This window comes from Heptranchias perlo, unplaced genomic scaffold (assembly GCF_035084215.1).
Source record: "Heptranchias perlo isolate sHepPer1 unplaced genomic scaffold, sHepPer1.hap1 HAP1_SCAFFOLD_47, whole genome shotgun sequence".
NCBI classification, from domain to species: Eukaryota; Metazoa; Chordata; class Chondrichthyes; order Hexanchiformes; family Hexanchidae; genus Heptranchias; species Heptranchias perlo.
In genome coordinates this window covers 4,064,963-4,090,017 of record NW_027139484.1, presented here as the reverse complement: position 1 = coordinate 4,090,017, position 25,055 = coordinate 4,064,963, and the positions used below count along the sequence as shown (strand labels likewise).

At 43.1% G+C, this 25,055-nt stretch overlaps 1 protein-coding gene and 1 long non-coding RNA gene across 2 annotated transcripts; both read left to right on the top strand.

Annotated features, from left to right (window-relative positions):
• Positions 1-356: 356 nt before the first annotated feature.
• On the top strand, positions 357-14,741 carry LOC137313333 (uncharacterized). Its single transcript, XR_010961029.1, has 4 exons — positions 357-412; positions 2,807-2,882; positions 11,701-11,796; positions 14,624-14,741. It is a non-coding gene; the product is annotated as an uncharacterized lncRNA (long non-coding RNA).
• A 663-nt stretch (positions 14,742-15,404) lies between these two features.
• Positions 15,405-24,112, top strand: LOC137313351 (NACHT, LRR and PYD domains-containing protein 3-like). Its single transcript, XM_067979477.1, has 7 exons — positions 15,405-15,450; positions 19,376-20,972; positions 22,531-22,617; positions 22,774-22,944; positions 23,149-23,319; positions 23,585-23,752; positions 23,925-24,112. The coding sequence occupies exons 1-7, from the start codon at positions 15,405-15,407 to the stop codon at positions 24,010-24,012; spliced, it is 2,328 nt and encodes a 775-aa protein (XP_067835578.1). The 3' UTR covers positions 24,013-24,112.
• The last annotated feature ends 943 nt before the right edge of the window (positions 24,113-25,055 follow it).

The following is a 25,055-nucleotide window of genomic DNA, read 5'->3' as shown; positions in this document are numbered from 1 at the left end:
GCCCTTTTATTTTCCGATAATAAATAAGTTTTATGATGAGCAATAAAATCGAATTGAGGACACGGAACTGAATCCGGCGACAGAACACAGTTTCTCTGTGGGGTCACCTGAACCACAGATGGAAGAGCTGGGGGACAATTTAATCATTGTTACCACGCATAGAATTAATGACTTTGGTTAAAAGATCAGTAATTTATCAGAACAATTCAATCCGAATGAGACGGTGTGTGATTCAGACCGAGACCCACACAGAGAACAGGGCGGGGAGGGATTGTACTGATCAGGCTGAAGGTCGTGTTTATGACGGTGATGTGTAACTGATCTTTACACAGGTTGTGTTCATTAACCTGCAGACCCCAGAACACTAACTTCCCCGACACTGTGGAAACAGAATCAGGAGCCTCAGCACAAGGTAAGGACCCCGAATATACTGAGCACAATTACAGTGTTTTAATGCAGCAGAACTGATCCATTGCCGTGTAATTGTGTATTAGTTCAATGAGATTGAAAAGTTGTACCCATATTGGATCAAGTAAGAAACGATTGTTTTTTTTACACAAGTGAACTTAATGGAAGAAGCGCCATTTAACAGAACCAAATTACCAAATGTAAACTCCTCACTAAAATTCTGCGTTTTAACGAGTATTCAAAGATAATCTTCGTTTATGACACTGTTAAAGGTTGAGACTTTTCAAAGTATATCACAGCCTCTAACCGTCACCGAAATCCAATGTTTCCAGCAACGGGACGGTTTACCCTTTGACCCACATTGATCTCAGGATGCTGGGGCTCCTTGGTGCCAAACCCAGACAAACGCTGCCTTGTTGTCCAGGCGAGTTACAGTCACTTCTTCTCTAGCATTCAACTCTTGTATCTGTGAAGAAGTGGGGATCCGGGGATTTGAGGCACCGCCCGAACTGAGCGTCGCTGTACAGATTATTGATGAGTGAATGTTTCTTGATGGCCCGATTGATGAGTCCGTCCATCAGGTTACTGATCATTGAGAGGTGGCTGGGAGGGCGGGAATTGGCTGGATTCAGTCTGCTCTTTTGTTTTGTGGATAGAACAGAGCTGTTCATCCAAAACATATCCCTAAAGAGCAAAACATTCCACATGTAGTCAAGCAACCATGGTGAACGTGTGAGATAAGAGGCAGTATAAAGCTAAAGGAAGTGACTTGCACAAATACCAAGTAAAGTGGTAATCCAGAGGACTGGGAGAGATATAGAAAACAACAAAGGAAGGCAGAGGAAATATTATGAGCTGCAAAAAGGAAATATGAAAAAAGTGCAAATAATAGAAAGGCAAATGGGAAAAATGTGTATAAATACATATTAAGTGTAAGAAACATTAACGGTCGGGCACAGAATGGGTGGGGGAAGTAGACAGGTAAAAGGGAGGGATGTCAGACACGAATCAGGGGATCTATAAACAAACTGGGAGCGGCAACACGGAGAAGCAGGAAGGGGGATAAGGTACGGAGGAGTCGCACGAGGTAATATCAACGTTTAATATTAATATTAAATACAAATGCTAATGTTGAGTTTCGCAGCCTCAGAATAAATATAGGTGCAGGTGGTATGGAGAGTGCATCTGGGGAAGGCAAGTTAGAGCAGAATCAGACATAGAGCAGAGTGAATGGAAACAAGGGGAGTCACAGATATGGAACCGGTCTCTGTTGGGGGAGGGGGGAAACAAACATTAGCGGTCAGGTACAGAATCGGTGGAGAGAGTAGACAGGTAAAAGATAGGGATTTCACACACGAAGCAGGGGGAGCCGTAACTGGAGTGGGAGGTGAGAGAAGCAAGAAGTGGAATCAGACATGGAGGAGTCGCAATGGACTTTAATATTTCTATTAAATACAAATACTAATTTGGAAGTGAATTTCATGTTCAGAGTTTCTCAGCCTCACAATAAATTGAACCCGCTGCTAAACTTTTACAACAAAGATTAAATGAAAAGGTGAAATTCCATCATCCCCAATAAAGATTAACAGGCCGATGAACTGAAAAGTCACTTGTTTACCGTACAGATTTGCTGAATCAGTTCCAGTAAGTGAAACCTGGATCCTGATACTGAAGGGTGTGAATATCCTGATCAAGGCCGAGACTGTTACTCATTAACTGGAGACTATCTGCCGGAGATTATATTCATTGCTCTGTTGGTAATAAATGGCCATGATTGGAAGATAAAGTGTAACCAGTCATGTGACAGGAATGGTACAAATTCAGGGCAATTGGATCAGATTAGCATTATAATAGACCCAATACTGAGATTAATAGAGCCGGGATCGCAATGTGTTACATTTATACAGAGCTGGAATCGGGACAATGAAACAGTCAATTATCAAAAGGGGAGATAATTCCAAACACGAAACGTTTCAACTCAAAGAGTTCACTTAATCCTTCCCTCTGGTGTTTGACCCCAATAAACTAACAGCGAGCTTGGCCCATTGCCATCTGTGTCCTTTTATGGTTCGATAATAAACAGGTTTTATACTGAGTATTAAAATCGAATTGAGGACATGGAACTGAATCCGGCTACAGAACACAGTTTCACCGCGGGGTCTTCTGAACCACAGATGCAAGAGCTGGGGTGGGGGGTGGGTTGATTTGGTATTTTTTTCCACACAAAGAATTAATGACTTTGGTTAAAATATCAGTAATTTATCAGACTATTTCAATTTGAATGAGACGGTGCGTGATTCAGACCGAGCCCCACACCAGAGAACAGGGCGGGGACGATTGCACTGATCAGGCTGAAGGTCGTGTTTATGACGGTGACGTGTAACTGATCTTTACCCAGGGTGTGTTCATTAACCTGAAGACCCCACTAACTTACCCGGACACTCTGGAACCAGGATCAGGAGCCGGAGCACAAGGTAAGGTCCCCGAATATACTGAGCACAATGATTGTGTTTCAAAGTAGACCAATGGGGAATTCACCGTTTATGGTGAAGTAATTCAATTATATTGAAAGTCGGGGAATTACTCACGGATCAGAATGTAAAGGTTGCTTATTTCCTGAAATTAACATTCGTGGAAGGGTCATTTAAGAGACAAAAACCTCAATCTATTCTCTTCCGCTAAAATTCTATTGTTTAAAATATTATTGGAAGATATTTCTGAATTATTACATCGCTTATGAACAAACAGTTGGAGGTTGACACTTTGCAACATTTAACACAGTCCCCAACCACCAACATAACCCAATGCGGTGGCCCGGATGATTCCAGCCACTGGAGGTTTTCCCTTTGACTCCCGTTGACCTCAGTTTGCTGGAGCTCTTTGGTGCAGCACCCGATCAAACGCCGCTTGTTGACGGGATGAGTTCCTCTCACTTCTCCTCTGGTTCTCCTCTCTCGCATCCATTTATGGATTGACACCAGAAAGAAGTCTGAAACCGAGTGGTTCTGGCGGAATTAGTTCTGAGCGCTGGCGGGCAGATTATTGACGAGCGAATGTTACTTGATGGACCAACTCCCTCCATCACTTTGCTGATGATTGAGAGGTGACTGATAGGGCGCTGATTGTCCGGGTCCAATTAGTCCTTGATTCTGTGCACTGGACACAGCAGGTCCAGCTTGTGCATTGGCGGGTAAAGTCAGTATAATCGGTGCACTGCCATAGTTTGTCTGGGCGACAGCTCGTTCTTCAGCACGGCGGTGGGATGCAGTCAGGACCAATCATATTCACTGACTCCCGTTCATTCACACGTGGTGTGATCCGAATTGGCTGCAGAAAGGTACCTGTGATAGCGGTAAGCCCGGGAGGAAAGAACATCTGTGTCAGGAATGCAGTCAAATGATAACGCCGCCTGCAGGAGGTTATTGTTCATAAATCTCTCTGGGACGGTCTCCAGTTGAACGATTTCATGGACAGTTCATTCAAAGTGAAGCTATACCAAGAGTTTGGGGAATTGTAATTGTTAAAACTAATGTGATTGGTAAGGGACAAGAGAAGCAGCTGATTCATTGACGTAGTGACATGGAACTTGGGAGTTCTCACATCGCAGGACTGGGTTAGTGGGGTGTCATTAGTGTTAATATTAGAACAGTGGTAAATCTCCTCACCTCCTACAGTGCTCATTAGTGTTAATATTGGAACAGTGGTAAATCTCCTCACCTCCGACAGTGCTCATTAGTGTTAATATAAGATCAGTGGAAAATCTCCTCACCTCCTACAGTGCTCATTAGTGTTAATATTAGATCATTGGTAAATCTCCTCACCTCCGACAGTGCTCATTAGTGTTAATATTAGATCATTGATTAATCTCCTCACCTCCGACCTTGCTCATTAGTGTTAATATCAGAACAGTGGGAAATCTCCTCACCTCCGACAGTGTTCATTAGTTTTAATATTAGAACAGAGGTAAATCTCCTCAACTCCTACAGTGCTCATTAGCGTTAATATTAGAACAGTGGTAAATCTCCTCACCTCCTACAGTGCTGATTAGTGTTAATATTAGAACAGTGGTAAATCTCCTCACCTCCGACAGTGCTCATAAGTGTTAATATTTGAACAGTGGTAAATGTCCTGAACTCCTACAGTGCCCATTAGTGTTAACATTACAACAGTGATAAATCTCCTCACCTCCTACAGTGCTCATTATTGTTAATATTGGAACAGTGGTAAATTTCCTCATCTCCGACAGTGCTCATTATTGTTAATATTGGAACAGTGGCAAATCTCCTCACCTCCTACACTGCTCATTAGTGTTAATATTAGAACAGTGGTAAATCTCCTCGCCTCCTACAGTGCTCATTATTGTTAATATTGGAACAGTGGCAAATCTCCTCACCTACTACAGTGCTCATTCGTGTTCATATTAGAACAGTGGTAAATCTCCTCACCTCCTACAATCCTCGATAGTGTTAATATCAAAACAGTGGTTAATCTCGTCACCTCCGAAAGTGTTCATTTTGTTAATATTAGAACAGAGGTAAATCTCCTCACCTACTACAGTGTTCATTAGTGTTAATTTTCGAAAAGTGGTAAATCTCCTCACCTCCTACAGTGCTGATCAGTGTTAATATTAGAACAGTGGTAAATCTCCTCACCTCCTACAGTGCTCATTAGTGTTAATATTTGAACAGTGGTAAATCTCCTGAACTCCTACAGTGCCCATTAGTGTTAATATTACAACAGTGGTAAATCTCCTCACGTCCTACAGTGCTCATTAGTGTTAATATTGGAACAGTGGTAAATCTCCTCACCTCCTACAGTGCTCATTAGTGTTAATATTGGAACAGTGGTAAATCTCCTCACCTCCTACAGTGATGATTAGTGTTAATATTAGAACAGTGGTAAATCTCCTCACCTCCTGCAGTGCTCAATAGTGTTAACATTATAACAGTGGTAAATCTCCTCACCTCCGACTGTGCTCATTAGTGTTAATATTATAACAGTGGTAAATCTCCTTACCTCCTACTGTGCTCATTAGTGTTAATATTATAACAGAGGTAAATCTCCTCACCTTCTACAGTGCTCATTAGTGTTAATATTATAACAGTGGTAAATCTCCTCACCTCCTGCAGTGCTCATTAGTGTTAATATTATAACAGTGCTAAATCTCCTCACATTCTACAGTGTCATTAGTGTTAATATTATAACAGTGGTAAATCTCCTCACCTCCTACAGTGATGATTAGTGTTAATATTAGAACAGTGGTAAATCACCTCACCTCCTGCAGTGCTCATTTGTGTTAATATTAGTACAGTGGTAAATCTCCTGACCTCCTACAGTGATCATTAGTGTTAATTTTCGAAAAGTGGTAAATCTCCTCACCTCCTACAGTGCTCATTAGTGTTAATATTTGAACAGTGGTAAATCTCCTCACGTCCTACAGTGCTCATTAGTGTTAATATTGGAACAGTGGTAAATCTCCTCACCTCCGACAGTGCTCATTAGTGTTAATATTAGAACAGTGGTAAATCTCCTCACCTCCTACAGTGCTCATTAGTGTTAATATCAGAACAGTGGTAAATCTCCTCACCTCTTACAGTGCACATTAGTGTTATTGTTCGAAAAGTCGTAAATCTCCTAATTTCCTACAGTGCTCATTAGTGTTAATAATAGAACAGTGGTAAATCTCCTCACCTCCTACAGTGCTCACTCGTGATAGTATCAGAACAGTGGTAAATCTCCTCACCTCTTACAGTGCACATTAGTGTTATTTTTCGAAAAGTCGTAAATCTCCTAATTTGCTACAGTGCTCATTAGTGTTAATATTATAACAGTGGTAAATCTCCTCACCTCCTGCAGTGCTCATTAGTGTTAATATTATAACAGTGCCAAATCTCCTCACATTCTACAGTGTCATTAGTGTTAATATTATAACAGTGGTAAATCTCCTCACCTCCTACAGTGATGATTAGTGTTAATATTAGAACAGTGGTAAATCACCTCACCTCCTGCAGTGCTCATTTGTGTTAATATTAGAACAGTGGTAAATCTCCTGACCTCCTACAGTGATCATTAGTGTTAATATTTGAACAGTGGTAAATCTACTGAACCCCTACAGTGCCCATTAGTGTTAATATTACAACAGTGGTAAATCTCCTCACGTCCTACAGTGCTCATAAGTGTTAATATTCGAACAGTGGTAAATCTCCTCAACTCCTACAGTGCTCATTAATGTTAATATTGGAACAGTGGTAAATCTCCTCACCTCCTACAGTGCTCATTAGTGTTAATATCAGAACAGTGGTAAATCTCCTCACCTCTTACAGTGCTCATTAGTGTTATTTTTCGAAAAGTCGTAAATCTCCTAATTTCCTACAGTGCTCATTAGTGTTAATATTAGAACAGTGGTAAATCTCCTCACCTCCTACAGTGATGATTAGTGTTAATATTAGAACAGTGGTAAATCTCCTCACCTCCTGCAGTGCTCAATAGTGTTAACATTATAACAGTGGTAAATCTTCTCACCTCCTACTGTGCTCATTAGTGTTAATATTATAACAGTGGTAAATCTCCTTACCTCCGACTGTGCTCATTAGTGTTAATATTATAACAGTGGTAAATCTCTTCACCTTCTACAGTGCTCATTAGTGTTAATATTATAACAGTGGTAAATCTCCTCACCTCCTGCAGTGCTCATTCGTGTTAATATTATAACAGTGCTAAATCTCCTCACATTCTACAGTGTCATTAGTGTTAATATTATAACAGTGGTAAATCTCCTCACCTCCTACAGTGATGATTAGTGTTAATATTAGAACAGTGTTAAATCACCTCACCTCCTGCAGTGCTGATTTGTGTTAGTATTAGAACAGTGGTAAATCTCCTGACCTCCTACAGTGATCATTAGTGTTAATTTTCGAAAGTGGTAAATCTCCTCACCTCCTACAGTGCTGATTAGTGTTAATATTAGAAAAGTGGTAAATCTCCTCACCACCTACAGTGCTCATTAGTGTTAATATTTGAACAGTGATAAATCTACTGAACCCCTACAGTGCCCATTAGTGTTAAAATTCGAACAGTAGTAAATCTCCTCAACTCCTACAGTGCTCATTAATGTTAATATTGGAACAGTGGTAAATCTCCTCACCTCCTACTGTGCTCATTAGTGTTAATATTATAACAGTGGTAAATCTCCTCACCTTCTACAATGGTCGTTAGTGTTAATATTATAACAATGGTAAATCTCCTCACCTCCTACAGTGCTCATTTGTGTTAATATTACAACAGTGGTCAATCTCCTCACCTCCGACAGTGCTCATTAGTGTTAATTTTCGAAAAGTAGTAAATCTCCTCACCTGCTACAGTGCTCATTAGTATTAATATCAGAACAGTGGTAAATCTCCTCACCTCCGACTGTGCTCATTCGTATTAATATTAGAACAGTGGTAAATCTCCTCACCTTCCACAGTGTTCATTAGTGTTAATTTTCGAAAAGTGGTAAATCTCCTCACCTCCTGCAGTGCTGATTACTGTTAATATTAGAACAGTGGTATATCTCCTCACCTCCTACAGTGCTCATTAGTGTTAATATTTGAACAGTGGTAAATCTCCTGAACTCCTACAGTGCCCATTAGTGTTAATATTACAACAGTGGTAAATCTCCTCACGTCCTACAGTGCTCATTAGTGTTAATATTGGAACAGTGGTAAATCTCCTCACCTCCGACAGCGCTCATTAGTGTTACTATTGGAACAGTGGTAAATCTCCTCACCTCCTACCGTGCTCATTAGTGTTAATATTGGAACAGTGGTAAATCTCCTCACCTCCTGCAGTGCTGATTACTGTTAATATTAGAACAGTGGTATATCTCCTCACCTCCTACAGTGCTCATTAGTGTTAATATTTGAACAGTGGTAAATCTCCTGAACTCCTACAGTGCCCATTAGTGTTAATATTACAACAGTGGTAAATCTCCTCACGTCCTACAGTGCTCATTAGTGTTAATATTGGAACAGTGGTAAATCTCCTCACCTCCGACAGCGCTCATTAGTGTTACTATTGGAACAGTGGTAAATCTCCTCACCTCCTACCGTGCTCATTAGTGTTAATATTGGAACAGTGGTAAATCTCCTCATCTCCGACAGTGCTCATTAGTGTTAATATTAGAACAGTGGTAAATCTCCTCACCTCCTACAGTGCTCATTAGTGTTAATATAAGAACAGTGGTAAATCTCCTCACCTCTTACAGTGCTCATTAGTGTTATTTTTCGAAAAGTGGTAAATCTCCTAATTTCTTACAGTGCTCATTAGTGTTAATATTAGAACAGTGGTAAATCTCCTCACCTCCTACAGTGCTCATCAGTGTTAATATTGGAACAGTGGTAAATCTCCTCATCTCCAACAGTGCTCATTAGTGTTAATATTAGAACAGTGGTAAATCTCCTCACCTCCTACAGTGCTCATTAGTGTTAATATCAGAACAGTGGTAAATCTCCTCACCTCTTACAGTGCTCATTAGTGTTATTTTTCGAATCGTGGTAAATCTCCGAATTTCCTACAGTGCTCATTAGTGTTAATATTAGAACAGTGGTAAATCTCCTCACCTCCTACAGTGATGATTAGTGTTAATATTAGAACAGTGGTAAATCTCCTCACCTCCTGCAGTGCTCAATAGTGTTATTATTATAACAGTGGTAAATCTCCTTACCTCCTACTGTGCTCATTAGTGTTAATATTATAACAGTGGTAAATCTTCTCATCTTCTACAGTGCTCATTAGTGTTAATATTATAACAGTGATAAATCTCCTCACCTCCTGCATTGCTCAATAGTGTTAATATTATAACAGTTGTAAATCTCCTCACCTCCTACTGTGCTCATTAGTGTTAATATTATAACAGTGGTAAATCTCCTCACCTCCGACTGTGCTCATTAGTGTTAATATTATAACAGTGGTAAATCTCCTCACCTCCTACTGTGCTCATTATTGTTAATATTATAACAGTGGTAAATCTCCTCACCTTCTACAGTGCTCATTAGTGTTAATATTATAACACTGGTAAATCTCCTCACCTCCTACAGTGATGATTAGTATTAATATCAGAACAGTGGTAAATCTCCTCACCTCCTACAGTGCTCATTCGTGTTAATATTAGAACAGTGGTAAATCTCCTCACCTTCTACAGTGCTCATTAGTGTTAATATTATAACAGTGGTAAATCTCCTCTCCTCCTACAGTGCTCATTAGTGTTAATATTGGAGCAGTGGCAAATCTCCTCACCTCCTACAGTGCTCATTATTGTTAATATTAGAACAGTGGTAAATCTCCTCGCCTCCTACAGTGATCATTATTGTTAATATTGAACATTGGCAAATCTCCTCACCTACTACAGTGCACATTCGTGTTCATATTAGAACAGTGGTAAATCTCCTCACCTCCTATAATGCTCGTTAGTGTTAATATTAAAACAGTGGTAAATCTCCTCACCTCATACAGTGCTCATTAATGTTAATATTAGAACAGTGGTAAATCTCTTCTCCTCCTACAGTGCTATTATTGTTAATATTAGTACAGTGGTAAATCTCCTCACCTTCTACAATGCTCATTAGTGTTAATATTATAACAGTGGTAAATCACCTCACCTTCTACAGTGCTCATTAGTGTTAATATTATAACAATGGTAAATCTCCTCACCTCCTACAGTGATGATTAGTGTTAATATTAGAACAGTGGTAAATCTCCTCACCTCCTGCAGTGCTCATTTGTGTTAATATTACAACAGTGGTCAATCTCCTCACCTCCGACAGTGCTCATTAGTGTTAATTTTTGAAAAGTAGTAAATCTCCTCACCTGCTACAGTGCTCATTAGTATTAATATCAGAACAGTGGTAAATCTCCTCACCTCCGACAGTGCTCATTCGTGTTAATATTAGAACAGTGGTCAATCTCCTCACCTTCTACAGTGTTCATTAGTGATAATTTTCGAAAAGTGGTAAATCTCCTCACCTCCTACAGTGCTGATTAGTGTTAATATTAGAACAGTGGTAAATCTCCTCACCTCCTACAGTGCTCATTAGTGTTAATATTTGAACAGTGGTAAATCTCCTGAACTCCTACAGTGCCCATTAGTGTTAATATTACAACAGTGGTAAATCTCCTCACGTCCTACAGTGCTCATTAGTGTTAATATTGGAACAGTGGTAAATCTCCTCACCTCCTACAGTGCTCATTAGTGTTAATATTGGAACAGTGGTAAATCTCCTCACCTCCTACAGTGCTCATTAGTGTTAATATTGGAACAGTGGTAAATCTCCTCATCTCCGACAGTGCTCATTCGTGTTAATATTAGAACAGTGGTAAATCTCCTCACCTCCTACAGTGCTCATTAATGTTAATATTTGAACAGTGGTAAGTCTCCTCACCTCTTACAGTGCTCATTAGTGTTAATATTAGAACAGTGGTAAATCTCCTCACCTCCTACAGTGCTCATTAGTGTTAATATTGGAACAGTGGTAAATCTCCTCACCTCCTACAGTGTTCATTGGTGGAAACATTAGAATCGTGATAAATCTCCTCACCTCCTGCAGTGCTCATTAGTGTCAATATTAGAACAGTGGTAAATCTCCTCACCATCCACAGTGCTCATTCGTCAGGTGCTGACACCATGGGAGATATTGTAAAAATATTCTCATTGAAGCACCAACAAGGACACATCTCCATGAACACCCGGATAATGTCACTGTCCATTGAAACCAGAGGAATCCCACCCAGCTTTTTATTGTGTTCGTCGAAATATATCATTTGCATGAAGTATCTAAATTTAATAACGAAGCTGAACAAATCAAAATATTCAACGCAAGTCTGTGAATAAGATAATGCAATACCCCCAGACTGTGTAAAACCGAGTGAGGGTCATTTAATTAATCAATGATCACCCTGCTCAATATTTCCCTCCAGATTATTCACTACCTCAGTAATGAGGCTGGTTCTGGCCTGTACTATGTGAGTTAATCTTACCAATGGGCGCACCCAGTTCAGAGACTCGGCTGACGGGTGCCCGTCTGGAACTGGGTTGTGGAGATCAGCGGGACTCACTGGATTTCACTGGGCAGCTGTCTGTGTTGCACCTGATGTGGAGCATTGATCATAACACTTGAGAAATGCTCGATCCCAGAGCTAACAGCTGTTGTACTGATGGGGGAGAAGGGACTCGGTATCATGTTTAACAAGGGAACGCTCTCCTGCTCATTTTAATATTTCTGTCCAACCTTACTATGAATATTATATTTATTACAGAGCATCAGAATCTGGGAACTTCTGTCACCAACATGGCTGAAGGTCCAAACAGGGGAGAAGGTCAAACATCTTCAACAAGAATGAAAATGGACACAGGTAGGTTCAGAAAATTCATCAAAATATCAAATCTTCAAATCTATCCTGACAAAGGGTTCAGATCGCAAACAGGAACCTGCAGCTCACACAGGAAGAGGTAACAGCACAGATACTGTGTAGATAGTGGGAAGTGAGTGACCATCTGGACGGATAGTGCAGTCACAGGTGGAGGGATCTCCTGAGTACTGGAACTGTACAGTAGGTACCAATGTTGGGGACTGTAAGGAGGATAGAGACAGTGACTCGGAGGATGGTCTTCCTGAGTAACAGTGTGAGACCAGGGAGCAGGGGTACACCCCGAGTGGGGCGGGGGATGAGAGGCAGGTGGGACACAGGAATAGGAGAGCGATAGTGGTGGGAGATTCTACAGTCAGGGGAATAGAGAGACTCTTCTGCAGCCCTGAATGGGAAGTTACCTCCCTGGTGTCAAAGAGACAGTGAATCAGCGGAGTAACAGTGTGAGACCAGGGAGCAGGGGGACGCCCTGAGTGGGGCGGGGGTTGAGAGGCAGGTGGGACACAGGAAGAGGAGAGTGATAGTGGTGGGAGATTCTATAGTCGGGGAATAGAGAGACTCTTCTGCAGCACTGAGCAGGTCCCTGATGGTAAGTTGCCTCCCTGGTGCCAGAAGGAAGAATTTCCAGGAACTGGTGGGACCATCTCTGGGAAGGAAAGGAGAGCAGAAAATAGTCATGGTCGGAACCCATAACACGGATCGAAATACATTTATAGAGGGAATATTAAGACTGAGGCAGTAGTAGTTTAAAAAAACAACGCCTCCAGGTAGTGATCTCCAGAATGGTTTGCATTGTGCCGTGTTAGCGGCGAAATATGAGACAGGTGAATGTGTGGCTGGAGCAGGAGGGAAGGGTTCACTGTCTTGGAGCGCTGGAGTGAATTCAGGGAGAAGGGAAGGGACGGTCACGGTCTGAACTAACCAACAATGGTTTTACAGACTGGGTGAATGGAGCAGGAGGGAAGGGTACACGGTATTGGGGACTGGAGTGAGTTCAGGGAGAAGGGAAGGGACGGTCACGGTCTGAACCGAGGAACAATGGTTTTACAGACTGGGTGAATGGAGCAGGAGGGAAGGGTTCACGGTCTTGGGGATAGAGTGAGTTCAGGGAGAAGGGAAGGGACGGTCACGGTCTGAACCGACCAACAATGGTTTTACAGACTGGGTGAATGGAGCAGGAGGGAAGGGTTCACGGTCTTGGGGACTAGAGTGAGTTCAGGGAGAAGGGAAGGGACGGTCACGGTCTGAACTGACCAACAATGGTTTTACAGACTGAGTGAATGGAGCAGGAGGGAAGGGTTCACGGTCTTGGGGAGTAGAGTGAGTTCAGGGAGAAGGGAAGGGACGGTCACGGTCTGAACCGAACAACAATGGTTTTACAGACTGGGTGAATGTAGTAGGGGAGAAGAATGTGAAATATTCGGGTCTGAGACTGGAGAGTGGAATTAATAAAACTGTTGGAGCGGGAACAGAAGATTTATGAAATCGTGAAAAGTTCTTCGCAGGTAAAAATGAAAGTGGTTTTGAAGTACAGAGAGATGACGTCACTTGAAATTTGAAAAAAAGCAAAGAAACGAAAACGGATGAACATTCCAAAAAATCGGAGTTATGGTTCTGTTTTATGTCTGTGAATATAAAATACCATTCCAAACACATTTGGAAAGTCAGAAGCATAAGAGATATGATCTGGTATTTATAAGACAGAATCTGAGTTTTCACAGGATACAGAGCGAAATGTTCCTGGTTATAACATTTTGAGGGGAGAGAAAATTAGCTCTGGACGCCAATATTAATAAAAGGTTCCATTACAGAGCTAGAACAACAACAACTTGCATTTATAAAGCACCTTTAATGCAGTAAAACGACCCAGGGCGCTTCACCCGAGCGATTATCAAGCAAAAGTTGAAACCGAGTCAAATAAGGAGATATTAGGACGGGTGACCCAAAAGCTTGGACAAAGAGATAGGTTTTAAGGAGAATCTTAAAGTAGAACAGAGAGAAGGAGAGGTTTTGAACATAAGGATGGTGCAGGGAGCTGTGTTCAGATAGAATCCATATGTAGGAAGGGAAATAGCACAATTCTCGGTTGGATTTTCAGACCCGCCAGCAGTGGAGGTGAGATAGAGGGGGAACGAGGGGAAACTAGTTGGAGATGAAGTTTTGGGGAGATACAGAATATTTTCTTTCGTTTCTAAAAATGATGGTCGAAGTGAAAATGTTGGTGTACTGCAGAAGGATGTGGGCCCATAGTCAGAGACAACCGTAGAGAAGGATTTGGATCTGAGAAACATCGCCGAGGTGGATAAATCACTGGGCCCAGAAATAACGCACCCGAGGCTGTTAAAGGAAGTCAGAGAGGAGTTGGGAGGGGCCCTGACCACAATTTCTCAATCCTCGATTGTTATCAAAAATATCCAGGTGGACTGAAGGAGCCCAAGTAATGTCCCTGATAAAATAGGGAGAGAGGGTCAAAGGGTAACTGGAGACCAATTAGTCTCCATCAGTTGTGGGCAAACTCCTCGAATCTGCAATTCCAGGTCGAATTAGTGAACATTGAGAGATACAGGGGATGATCAGGGGAGGCTGGAATTGATTCGCTGCAGAAAAGTTGTATTCGGCAAATCTGATACAGCTTTGTTGAGAGGTGACTGTATAGATCGTTGGGATGCAGCACACGCGGTGCATATGGGTTTTCAGAAGGTGTTTGATAATGTGCCTCACAGGAGGCTTCAGCCGTTTGGTATAAGAGGAAATGTAGCCGCCCGGATAGAAAGTCGATAATGTGTTTATTTTTCTCCATTTTTGTTCACAGATCCGAAAACTGCAATCACTGAGTTCCTGACAAAGTGCGACGATTACCAGCTGTTCCAGTTGACGAAATTCTACCGGGACAGACTAGAACAGGCGATTGAAGAAGTGGTGGACGGAGTCAGCTCGTTGTTAACATACGAGAGGCATTTCAGTGGACAGGAACATCGGGTAAGTGGGAGGGACACAGAATGATGTTGGATTATTTAAACATCACAGAACTAACAGGATATCAGATCTTAGAATCATAGATTGTGACAGAAGAGAAACAGGTCAAATAGGAAAGAAATGGATCAAACTGAAAATACAGTGAATCTGAAACAATGATAGGAAGAGGTGAAAATACCCAGTGGATCGGTCAGTGTCTTTACAAAGGACAGGGGAACGGTTCAGGTATAACTCTTGTGTGGGACTGGAAAAAAAAGAGAAGCAGCTTTAGTGGGACTGGGAAAAGGAGGGACAAATATATTAATTATTATTCTTTACAGACAGTCGTTGATCTCGTGGAGAAGGGAAACAGGGCGGACAGTTCCAAACTTCTCCTAAATCTGGTGATGGAGAAAGGCTCTCGGGCCCGAAGGGTGATGTGGGAATCCTTTGTGAAAATGCACCATGTGGTACCAAAGTTGGACAAAATACTGACAGAGATGCAGGAACTTGGTACGGTAAAATCACACACTGAATTCAATTTCAGATTGAAACACTGCAGAATTTACTATAATATTACACAGATCTGATTTCATGAAATCTAATTGAATTAAACAGGTCCTGATCCATTTGATTATATGAACATCGGACGAGGTTTATCTGAAATACCCAGTCACCTGAAAAGTAAGTGATGAAATTATGATTTCAAACGTTTATTTCACTTCTGAGAATCAGAATGTTTGACTTTAGCCGTTTATTTAGAGATTGTCAGAATCTGGGAATCAGAAATTCAAAGGACGAATGAAAGAGGATAAATATTCATTTGATTTGTCATTAATCCTGTGAAAACACACTCACCTGGCAGGATGCTAATACACTGAAGCACTTCACACACATCTGTGAGTTGCCATGGCCTCACAGGCAAAGAATATTTTGTGTAGATTGAAGTTAACAGTCACTCAGAATTTTGATTTATTGGTACATTTACTCCAATTAATCAAACTGGATACACAGCTGGTAGGATCCTGATACACTGTGAATCCCCATACACAGCTGGTAGGATCCTGATATACTGTGAATCCCGATACACACCTGGCAGGATCCTGATGCACTGTGAATCCCCATATATATCTGGCAGGATCCTGATATACTGTGAATCCCCATACACACCTGGCAGGATCCTGATACACTGCGAATCCCATACAGATCTGGCAGGATCCTGATCCACAGTGAATCCCCATACACACCTGGCAGGATCCTGATCCACAGTGAATCCCCATACACACCTGGCAGGATCCTGATCCACAGTGAATCCCCATACACACCTGGCAGGATCCTGATACACTGTGAAACGCCATACACACCTGGTAGGATCCTGATGCACTGTGAAATCCCCATACATACCTGGTAGGATCCTGATACACTGTGAATCCCCATACACACCTGGCAGGATCCTGATACACTGTGAATCCCCATGCACACCTGGCAGGATCCTGATACACTGCGAATCCCCATACACAGCTGTCAGGATCCTGATCCACAGTGAATCCCCATAATACCTGGCAGGATCCTGATCCACTGTGAATCCCCATGCACACCTGGTAGGATCCTGATACACTGGCAATCTCCATACACACCTGGCAGGATCCTGATACACTGTGAATCCCCATACACAAGTGCCAGGATCCTGATTCACTCTGAATCCCCACAAACACCTGGCAGGACCCTCATATACTGTGAATCCCATACACACCTGGCAGGATCCTCATACACTGTGAATCCCCACACACACCTGGCAGGACCCTGATACACTCTGAATCCCCACACACACCTGGCAGGATCCTCATATACTTTGAATCCCATACACACCTGGCAGGATCCTCATACACTGTGAATCCCCACACACACCTGGCAGGACCCTGATACACTCTGAATCCCCACACACACCTGGCAGGACCCTGATATACTGTGAATCCCATACACACCTGGCAGGATCCTGATACACTGTGAATCCCCATACACACCTGGCAGGATCCTCATACACTGTGAATCCCCATACACACCTGGCAGGATCCTGATATTTTGTGAATCTCCATACACACCTGGCTGGATCCTCATACACTGTGACTCCGCACACACACCTGGCAGGACCCTGATACACTCTGAATCCCCACACACACCTGGCAGGACCCTGATATACTGTGAATCCCATACACACCTGGCAGGATCCTGATACACTGTGAATCCCCATACACACCTGGCAGGATCCTGATATTTTGTGAATCTCCATACACACCTGGCTGGATCCTGATATATTTTGAATCCTATGCACAACACCAATGTGCCCCAAAGATGCTCTGGGCTCACAATTAATGAACAGTGCTTTGAGCCAGACGTCACGGTTTACCTGCGCCCCCAGAAATCTGCTCACAATCATCTGTCGGGAACTAGGTGGAGAAATGCGAAATATTAAAAATGTTATCATTTTACAGCACAGAACGAGACGTCAACGTGTTCGATCTGATCTGAGAAGATGTGCTGATGTTCACACAATAGATCATTAATCCGTGTAGAAATATGAGGGAAACACAATGTTAAGGGTAATTCGAAAGTTGTGGGCTGGCTTCCTAATGGCAGTGAAAGAGAGAACTTATTCTACTCAAAGAATAGTCCTTTAACTCAGGGTCTTTTCAGACCCAATGCAATTTCTCAAACCTGCATTATCGGAAATTCAGACCAATATGAAACAACGGAGCATAATTATTGGGAGAACAGTTGAAATGAACTGTGACTGTTTTCGACCCTAACATTGCACTGAGTGATGTCGTTGTATTATTAATTCTAATCGGTGATATAACAGGACTGTTATGAAAGCACATTCGATGTAGGTGTAAAACGACTGAAAAATTGTTCGCAAATTCTGAAACACAATATAACAGAAGAATGATTGGACCAAGTGACCTTTTCCTGTCTCTAAATAAGCCTATCCCTGTTAGAGAGATGATCCCACCTACCCCTCCTCTCAGTGTATCCACAGAAACACGTTCAATTATCTATTGACCCCACTTACACTGCCCCTGTAGTGTCCTTCCCAGGCACTCGGGCCCTTTGGGTGAGAAAATTACCCTGACTTCCCTTCTCCATTATTCATTATTTTGTTGATTGTGAGTCTGTTTCCTGTTTCCGATGAGTATATTCAAGACTGAGATCGATAGATTTTTGGACACGAATGGAATCAATGTATATGTGGACAGGGTGGGCAAGTGGATTTGAGATATATCAGCCATGACCTTAATGAATGGTGGCACAGGTTCGAGGGGCCGTATGGTCTACTCCTTCTTCTATTTCTTATGTTCTTATTAATGTTGTGAATTCCATTGAAACATTTCAATCCCGAATTCGCTTGCACAAACAAAATACACCAAACCCTCTCACCATTCCCTCAACCTATAGTCCGAGTACCTGACATCATCATTCTGATTCCCCTCTGTACCTTCAGAATGGCAGTAATCGTTACCTGTGAACAGGTTAACATACAAATGTACGTAATACCCCAGATAACCTGCCCGAGTTCTGACACAATAGCAACTTAACTCCTGTCCATTCAATCTGCCCCTCTCCCAGTGCACACAACACCCCAGATAACCTGTCCGAGGTCTGATACAATAACAGTGGAACTTCTGTCCATTCACAGTCTGTCCCCCTCCCGGTGCCCACAATATCCCAGATAACCTGCCCAAGATCTGATACAATAACAGTGGAACTTCTGTCCATTCACAGTCTGTCCCTCTCCCAGTGCCCACAATAAACCGGATAACCTGCCCGAGGTCTGATACAATAACAGTGGAACTTCTGTCCATTCCCAGCCTGTCCCTCTCCCAGTGCCCACAATATCCCAGATAACCTGCCCGAGATCTGATACAATAACAGTGGAACTTCTGTCCATTCCCAGTCTGTCCCTCTACAAGTGCCCACAATATCCAAGATGACCTGCCCGAGGTCTGATACAATAACAGTGGGATTTTTGTCCATTCCCAGTCTGTCCCTCTCCCACTGATAGCAAATACCTTATTTCCCATTTCCGCAGAAGGTCAGCACCACTGACTGTTTCATAGATTAATCCCTCGAACCTCTGCTGTCGTATAATCACGTTTGGATTGGTAATGAGATGTCGATAGTACGGGGCAGGGCTGATAGTATTAACCATCAGACAGAAAATATCACCTTCATAGAAATCTCCATGTTCAGTAAATATTAGAATCAAGTGAGGATTTGAAACTTTTCTCAGCCCTTGTTCACTTTCAAGCGAGGTTTTCAGTAACTGAGTTTAATTTCCTGCTCGCACCTTTATTGAAGCTGTGAATTAAATCTCGCAACATTTTACTGAATAGTAAAGTGAGATTGAGAATTTGATTTTATGTCAATACAACTAACATTGAGAACCACTTTCTGTCTGTTCTAATTGAAGATGTTCAACAGAAACACAAGGAAACACTCCGGGTCCAAACTGAAACACTGATGGTGAACACGATCCTAATAAAGGAGAAGGTTAAGATTTTCCAGCTGGTCAATCTATACACTGAGCTAACGGTCATTTCTACTGTTCGAGATCGGAAACTTGTAGAACATGAACTGCTGGCAAGAGGCCGAGACCATGAAGAGTGGAGAAAGAAACATCTCAGGAGAGAACTAGAAAAAATCCGAACTGATCAATTGTTCCAGAGCAGTTTTTCCCGGAGAGAATCCAAATCTGGGAGTTCAGCAGCAGTGAGCGGAGTCGCGGGGATTGGAAAAACAACAATGGTACAAAAGATTGTTCATGACTGGGCCACTGGGAAAATATACCCACACTTTCAATTTGTTTTCAGTTTTAAATTCCGGGATTTGAACGCTATTAACTGTATAATAAACCTGAGGAATCTGATACTGGATCTGTATCCTTACTTTGGGAATATTCTGGGAGAGCTCTGGAAGAACCCAGAGGGATTACTGTTTATATTCGATGGTTTAGATGAATTCAAGGAGAGTATCGATTTTGCTGACAATCGGAGAAATACAGAACCTCAGTACATGTGCACAGACCCTGAAGACTGGTGTGAAGTGTCTGACATTGTGTACAGTTTAATACAGCACAAGCTGCTCCCAGGATGTTCAGTGCTCGTGACCAGCCGCCCCACTGCATTACATTTATTGGAAAAGGCTGAGATAAGTGTCTGGGCTGAAATCATGGGATTTGATGGTGAGGAACGGAAGGAATATTTCAACAAGTATTTTGAAGATCAGGCGGTGGCAGCAGCTGTTTTCAAACATGTGGAGGAGAACGAGATCCTATACACCATGTGTTACAACCCTTCCTACTGCTGGATCCTTGGTCTGTCACTGGGTCCCTTCTTCAGACAAAGAGACAGGAAACAGCAGCGAGTTCCCAAGACCATCACCCAACTATATTCCTACTATATTTACAACATTCTGAAAAACCATGGCCGAGAGATTGAATCCCCCCGTGATGTATTACTGAAGATCGGTGAGATGGCCTTCACTGGAGTCTCCGAGAAGAAGATTGTGTTTAGAAATGGAGATTTGATCAAGTACAATCTGCAACCTTCTCAGTTCCTGTCTGGGTTCATGATGGAACTTTTGGAGAGAGATGATTCTGCCCAGAGTGTGGTTTACACATTCCCGCACCTCACCATCCAAGAGTTTGTAGCCGCACTCGCACAATTCCTGACTCCAGATCCATGGGACATCCGGAAATTCCTCATTGAAGCCCACAGCAAGAAAGATGGAAGATTTGAGATATTTCTCCGCTTTGTTGTTGGTCTCTCCTCATCACAGTCAGCTCGGCCGCTGGAGGAGTTTCTGGGTCCATTTCTTCATCAAACAATCTGCCGAGTGATTGACTGGGTGAAGGAGAAAGTTGAAGGACAGTTTGCAAACACAGAGAGTGAAACTGGTAAAAGGGACCTCCTGAATACATTCCACTACCTGTTTGAGTCTCAGAATAAAACGCTGGTTCGGGTCACAGTGGGATCTGTGGAAACACTTACATTTAGTAGATTGGGACTGACTCCGATTGACTGTGTGGTCCTGTCTCATGTCATTGGACTCTGTGATACAATAAAACACCTCAATCTGGAGCACTGCTCCATTCAGTGTGAAGGACTCCAGCGGCTGCGACCCGCACTGCACAAATGCCGGGTGTTGAGGTAACTGTTTATTTGTCTCTAACTGTTCGGCCAATTGTCGAACAGTCACGGATCGTGGTGTTGCTCCGTAATGAAGGGAAACAAACAGTTCAGTTAAACCAGAAAGAAGCAGATTCAACACAAATATGACAAATGATAAGAGGATCGGTTAGTAATTCCCTAAGTACTGGATAATCTAAAATGGATCGTTGTGAACAAGTCGGGATTTTACAGTCTTTATCGGATCAGTAAATACAGATCACTTGAAGAGTCTGATAATTTAATTGCAATATATGATATTTATTGTTTTTCTCACTGCCTGAGATACGTCCATTGAAGAGACTCCTTCTCACTGTTACTTACACGCAGACCGACACTCACTGCAGCAGTCCGTGTGTCGGAACATCCCACCATCTTACCGAGGTGTGGGAACCAGTGACGGTCACCGGACTGTCAACGTGTGTCGGAGAGGGAAGCACAAACACCAAACATTCAGTAACAAAGAGCAAAACACAGCTTTCGGGCAGTCAACCGCCAGTGGACGAGCTGAGCTTTCCGCGAGGGGTATTGGTTCGTTGTCTTAACTCATCAATGACACAGCCCTTCACACACTCCAATCCATCCACCATCTCTTCACCCAGCTGGCAGCACTCGTGCCTCTGAGTCAGAAGGTCGTGGATTCGGGCCCCTCGCTCATTAATCCAGGCCGACAATTCAGTGGGATTTGGGAACTAAAATCTGCCGGTAAAAATGTTCCAATCTATCAGGTAGTGGTATATTAGCCCAGGAGGACTGACACACACCGGCCAGCGGTGGGGCCCCACACACAGCGGGAGGCTCCTTGGTTAACCAGTGGTAGTGAACCCGGGAATTTCCCAACATCTGTCCCCCTGTGTGTGAGGTCCCGCTCAGGGAGGGAACGTCAGAAAATTCCCCAAAAACTGTCGGGCCCGTTAGACCTGAAATAAATGTAGAGTCAGTTTAATGGGAATAACGTTAGAGACTTCCCTCCCCGAAAAACCAGGAGTACAGGGACATGGAAAACTTGTAAACACGACAGAATAAACTCTACTTATTACTTAAAATCCTGGGGGACGGATTTTACAGCAGCGGTTAGCGCCGTTTCACAATATAACTCACCCCGAGGTATTATACAGATTAATATAATATTGCATAAAGTACAGGTAATCACCGCTTTATTATTTAATTCGGGGAAAATCGCCCCATTCCCAGAAAATCTGGGCTTTAAGAAGCAGCAGAAATGAGACAAGTTTCCCCAAACATGACGGGACCGGTCACTGATCTCCAGGAGAGTTATTCTGATCATCAGGGAATGAGACCAGACTGAGGGACATTTAAAGGCTTCACACAGACAGCACTTTGTTCAATAAATACATTTACTGAGAGTCCCTGAATATATGGGGCGTTGGACAGACTGAGATTCATTGTCAGTGACAGGGAAATCTGGTTATTAATTTCCTGAAGATTTTTCAGTATTTCCAGTAATGTCAGAGAAAAATTGTGTCAGATCGGGGATTGGATTCAGTTTGTTTCTCACTCTCTGTCTGTTTGTGTTTAGACTGAGTAATAATCATCTGGGAGATTCAGGAGTGAAACTACTGTCTGCGGCTCTGAGGAAACCGGACTGTAAAATACAGGAACTGCGGTAAGTATCAGACTGTGTGAGATTGTGTTTATCATAACTGGATGTCTGACACTGTCCGTTAATGTCAGTATAAGTAATAATAATACAAATAAATACTGGGAATTTACTCTGATTCCTGTTATCTCTGCTCTCTGTCTCTGACCCTCTGATCTCCAGGTTATGGTCGAACGATCTCACAGCTTCTTGTACCGAGGATCTCTCCTCCGCTCTCAGAACAAACCGGTCACTGACGGTTCTGAACCTGAGCAATAATAAACTGGGAGATTCAGGAGTGAAATTACTCTCTGCGGCTCTGAGGAACCCGAACTGTAAAATAAAGGAACTGGAGTAAGTATCAGACTGTGTGAGATTGTGTTATAATAACTGGATGCCGAACACGGTACATTATTATTAGTATCAATAATGGTGCAATTAATAAACACTGTACATTAATGTCAGTATAAGTAATAACACAAATAAATATTGGAAATTTACTCAGATTCCTGTTATCCCTGCTCGTCTCTGTCTCTCTCTCCTCTCTCTGATCTCCAGGTTATGGGATAACGATATCTCAGCTTCTTGTGCAGAGGATCTCTCCTCCGCGCTCAGTACAAACCGGTCACTGACCTTTCTGGACCTGAGTTATAATAAACTGGGAGATTCAGGAGTGAAACTACTTTCTGCGGCTCTGAGGAAACCGAACTGTAAAATACAGGAACTGCGGTAAGCATCAGACTGTGTGAGATTGTGTTAAAAATAACTGGATGTCTGACACTGTACATTATTATTAGTATCAATAATAGTGTTAGTAATGAAGACTGTACATTATTAGTATCAGTAATACTGTTACTAATAATAATCCCCAATTTTAATTAATATCAGTAATAGTGTTATTATAAATACTGTACATTATTATCATTAATAGTGTTATTAATAAACACTGGGGATTTACCCTGATTCCTGTTATTTCTCTCTCTCTGATCCCCAGTCTGGATGGTGTCGGTCTCACAGATTCTTGTACCGAGGATCTCGTCTCCGCTCTCAGTACAAACCGGTCACTGACGGGTCTGAACCTGGGATCAAACTCCTTCACAGACCGATCTGTCCCCGCTCTCTGCTCCCTCATACTGACCCGCAGGAGTCTGGAGCGGATCTGGTGAGTGTTTTTGTTAATGTTTAATGTAATAAATAAAATATCAATGCGATTCAGTCCCTTTTATGGGTAATATTTGTCTGTAATTATAATTGAAATATTAAATCCAGTCTCCCTGTTATTTACACTGTTGTTCAATCTGTTTATTTCCTGTTTAATCTTTAATCTGTTTCAGGCTGTGGGAGAATCAGTTCAGTGCAAACGGAAAGAGACATCTGGAGTCACTGCGGGAATCCAGACCCGGACTTAGTGTGAAAATGTGAACATTTCAATTGATAACCATTCCTGGTCTCATTACATGAACATTTCAATTTATAACCATTCCTGGTCTCATTATATGAACATTTTTGGCCGATTCTCTGTCCCTCCCCTTTAACCGGCCGCGCTCCAGGTTTAAATTCAAAACGGCCCTTTAACGGTTTCCAGCTCGAGCTGAGCGAGCGTCGTCTCCCATTGTGACGTCAGAGGCCCAGCGACAGGGTCACGAGACTCAGTCACCCGGTCCCACAGCGCTGATTCTGCCGGATATCCGGGGCTGGATGGTCACCAATGGGGCACTGGGTCAATGTACAGACAGGAAGGGCCCAGGGTGGGGCTCAGTCTGGGCTGCAGTGGGACACTGGGTCAATGTACAGACAGGAAGGGCCCAGTGTGGGGCTCAGTCTGGGCTGCAGTGGGACACTGGGTCAATGTACAGACAGGAAGGGCCCAGGGTGGGGCTCAGTCTGGGCTGCAGTGGGACACTGGGTCAATGCACAGACAGGAAGGGCCCAGGGTGGGGCTCAGTCTGGGCTGCAGTGGGACACTGGGTCAATGTACAGACAGGAAGGGCCCAGGGCGGGGCTCAGTCTGGGCTGCAGTGGGACACTGGGTCAATGTACAGACAGGAAGGGCCCAGGCTGGTGCTCAGTCTGGGTTGCAGTGGGACACTGGGTCAATGTACAGGCAGGAAGGGCCCAGGGTGGAGCACAGTCTGGGCTGCAGTGGGGCACTGGGTCAATGTACAGATAGGAAGAGCCCAGGGTGGGGCTCACTCAGGGCTGAAATGGGACACTGGTTCAATGCACAGACAGGCAGGGCCCAGGGTGGGGGTCAGTCTGTGCTGCAGTGGGACACAGGGACATTGTAAAGACAGAAGGGCCCAAGGTGGGCTCAGGCTAGGCTGCAGTGGGACACTGGGTCAATGGGCAGAGAGGAAGGGCCCAGGGTGGGGCTCGGTCTGGGCTGCAGTGGGACACTGGATCAATGTACAGACAGGAAGGGCCCAGGGTGGGACTCAGTCTGGGCTGCAGTGGGACACTGGGTC

What these genes read in the sequence shown, in the direction of transcription:
- LOC137313351 (XM_067979477.1), top strand. Translation starts at nt 15,405, where the DNA reads ATGAACATCGGACGAGGTTTATCTGAAATACCCAGTCACCTGAAAA. An exon ending in CACAAATGCCGGGTGTTGAG is followed by an intron (nt 20,973 to 22,530) that starts GTAACTGTTTAT and finishes GTTTGTGTTTAG; the next exon opens with ACTGAGTAATAATCATCTGG. An exon ending in TGTAAAATAAAGGAACTGGA is followed by an intron (nt 22,945 to 23,148) that starts GTAAGTATCAGA and finishes TCTGATCTCCAG; the next exon opens with GTTATGGGATAACGATATCT.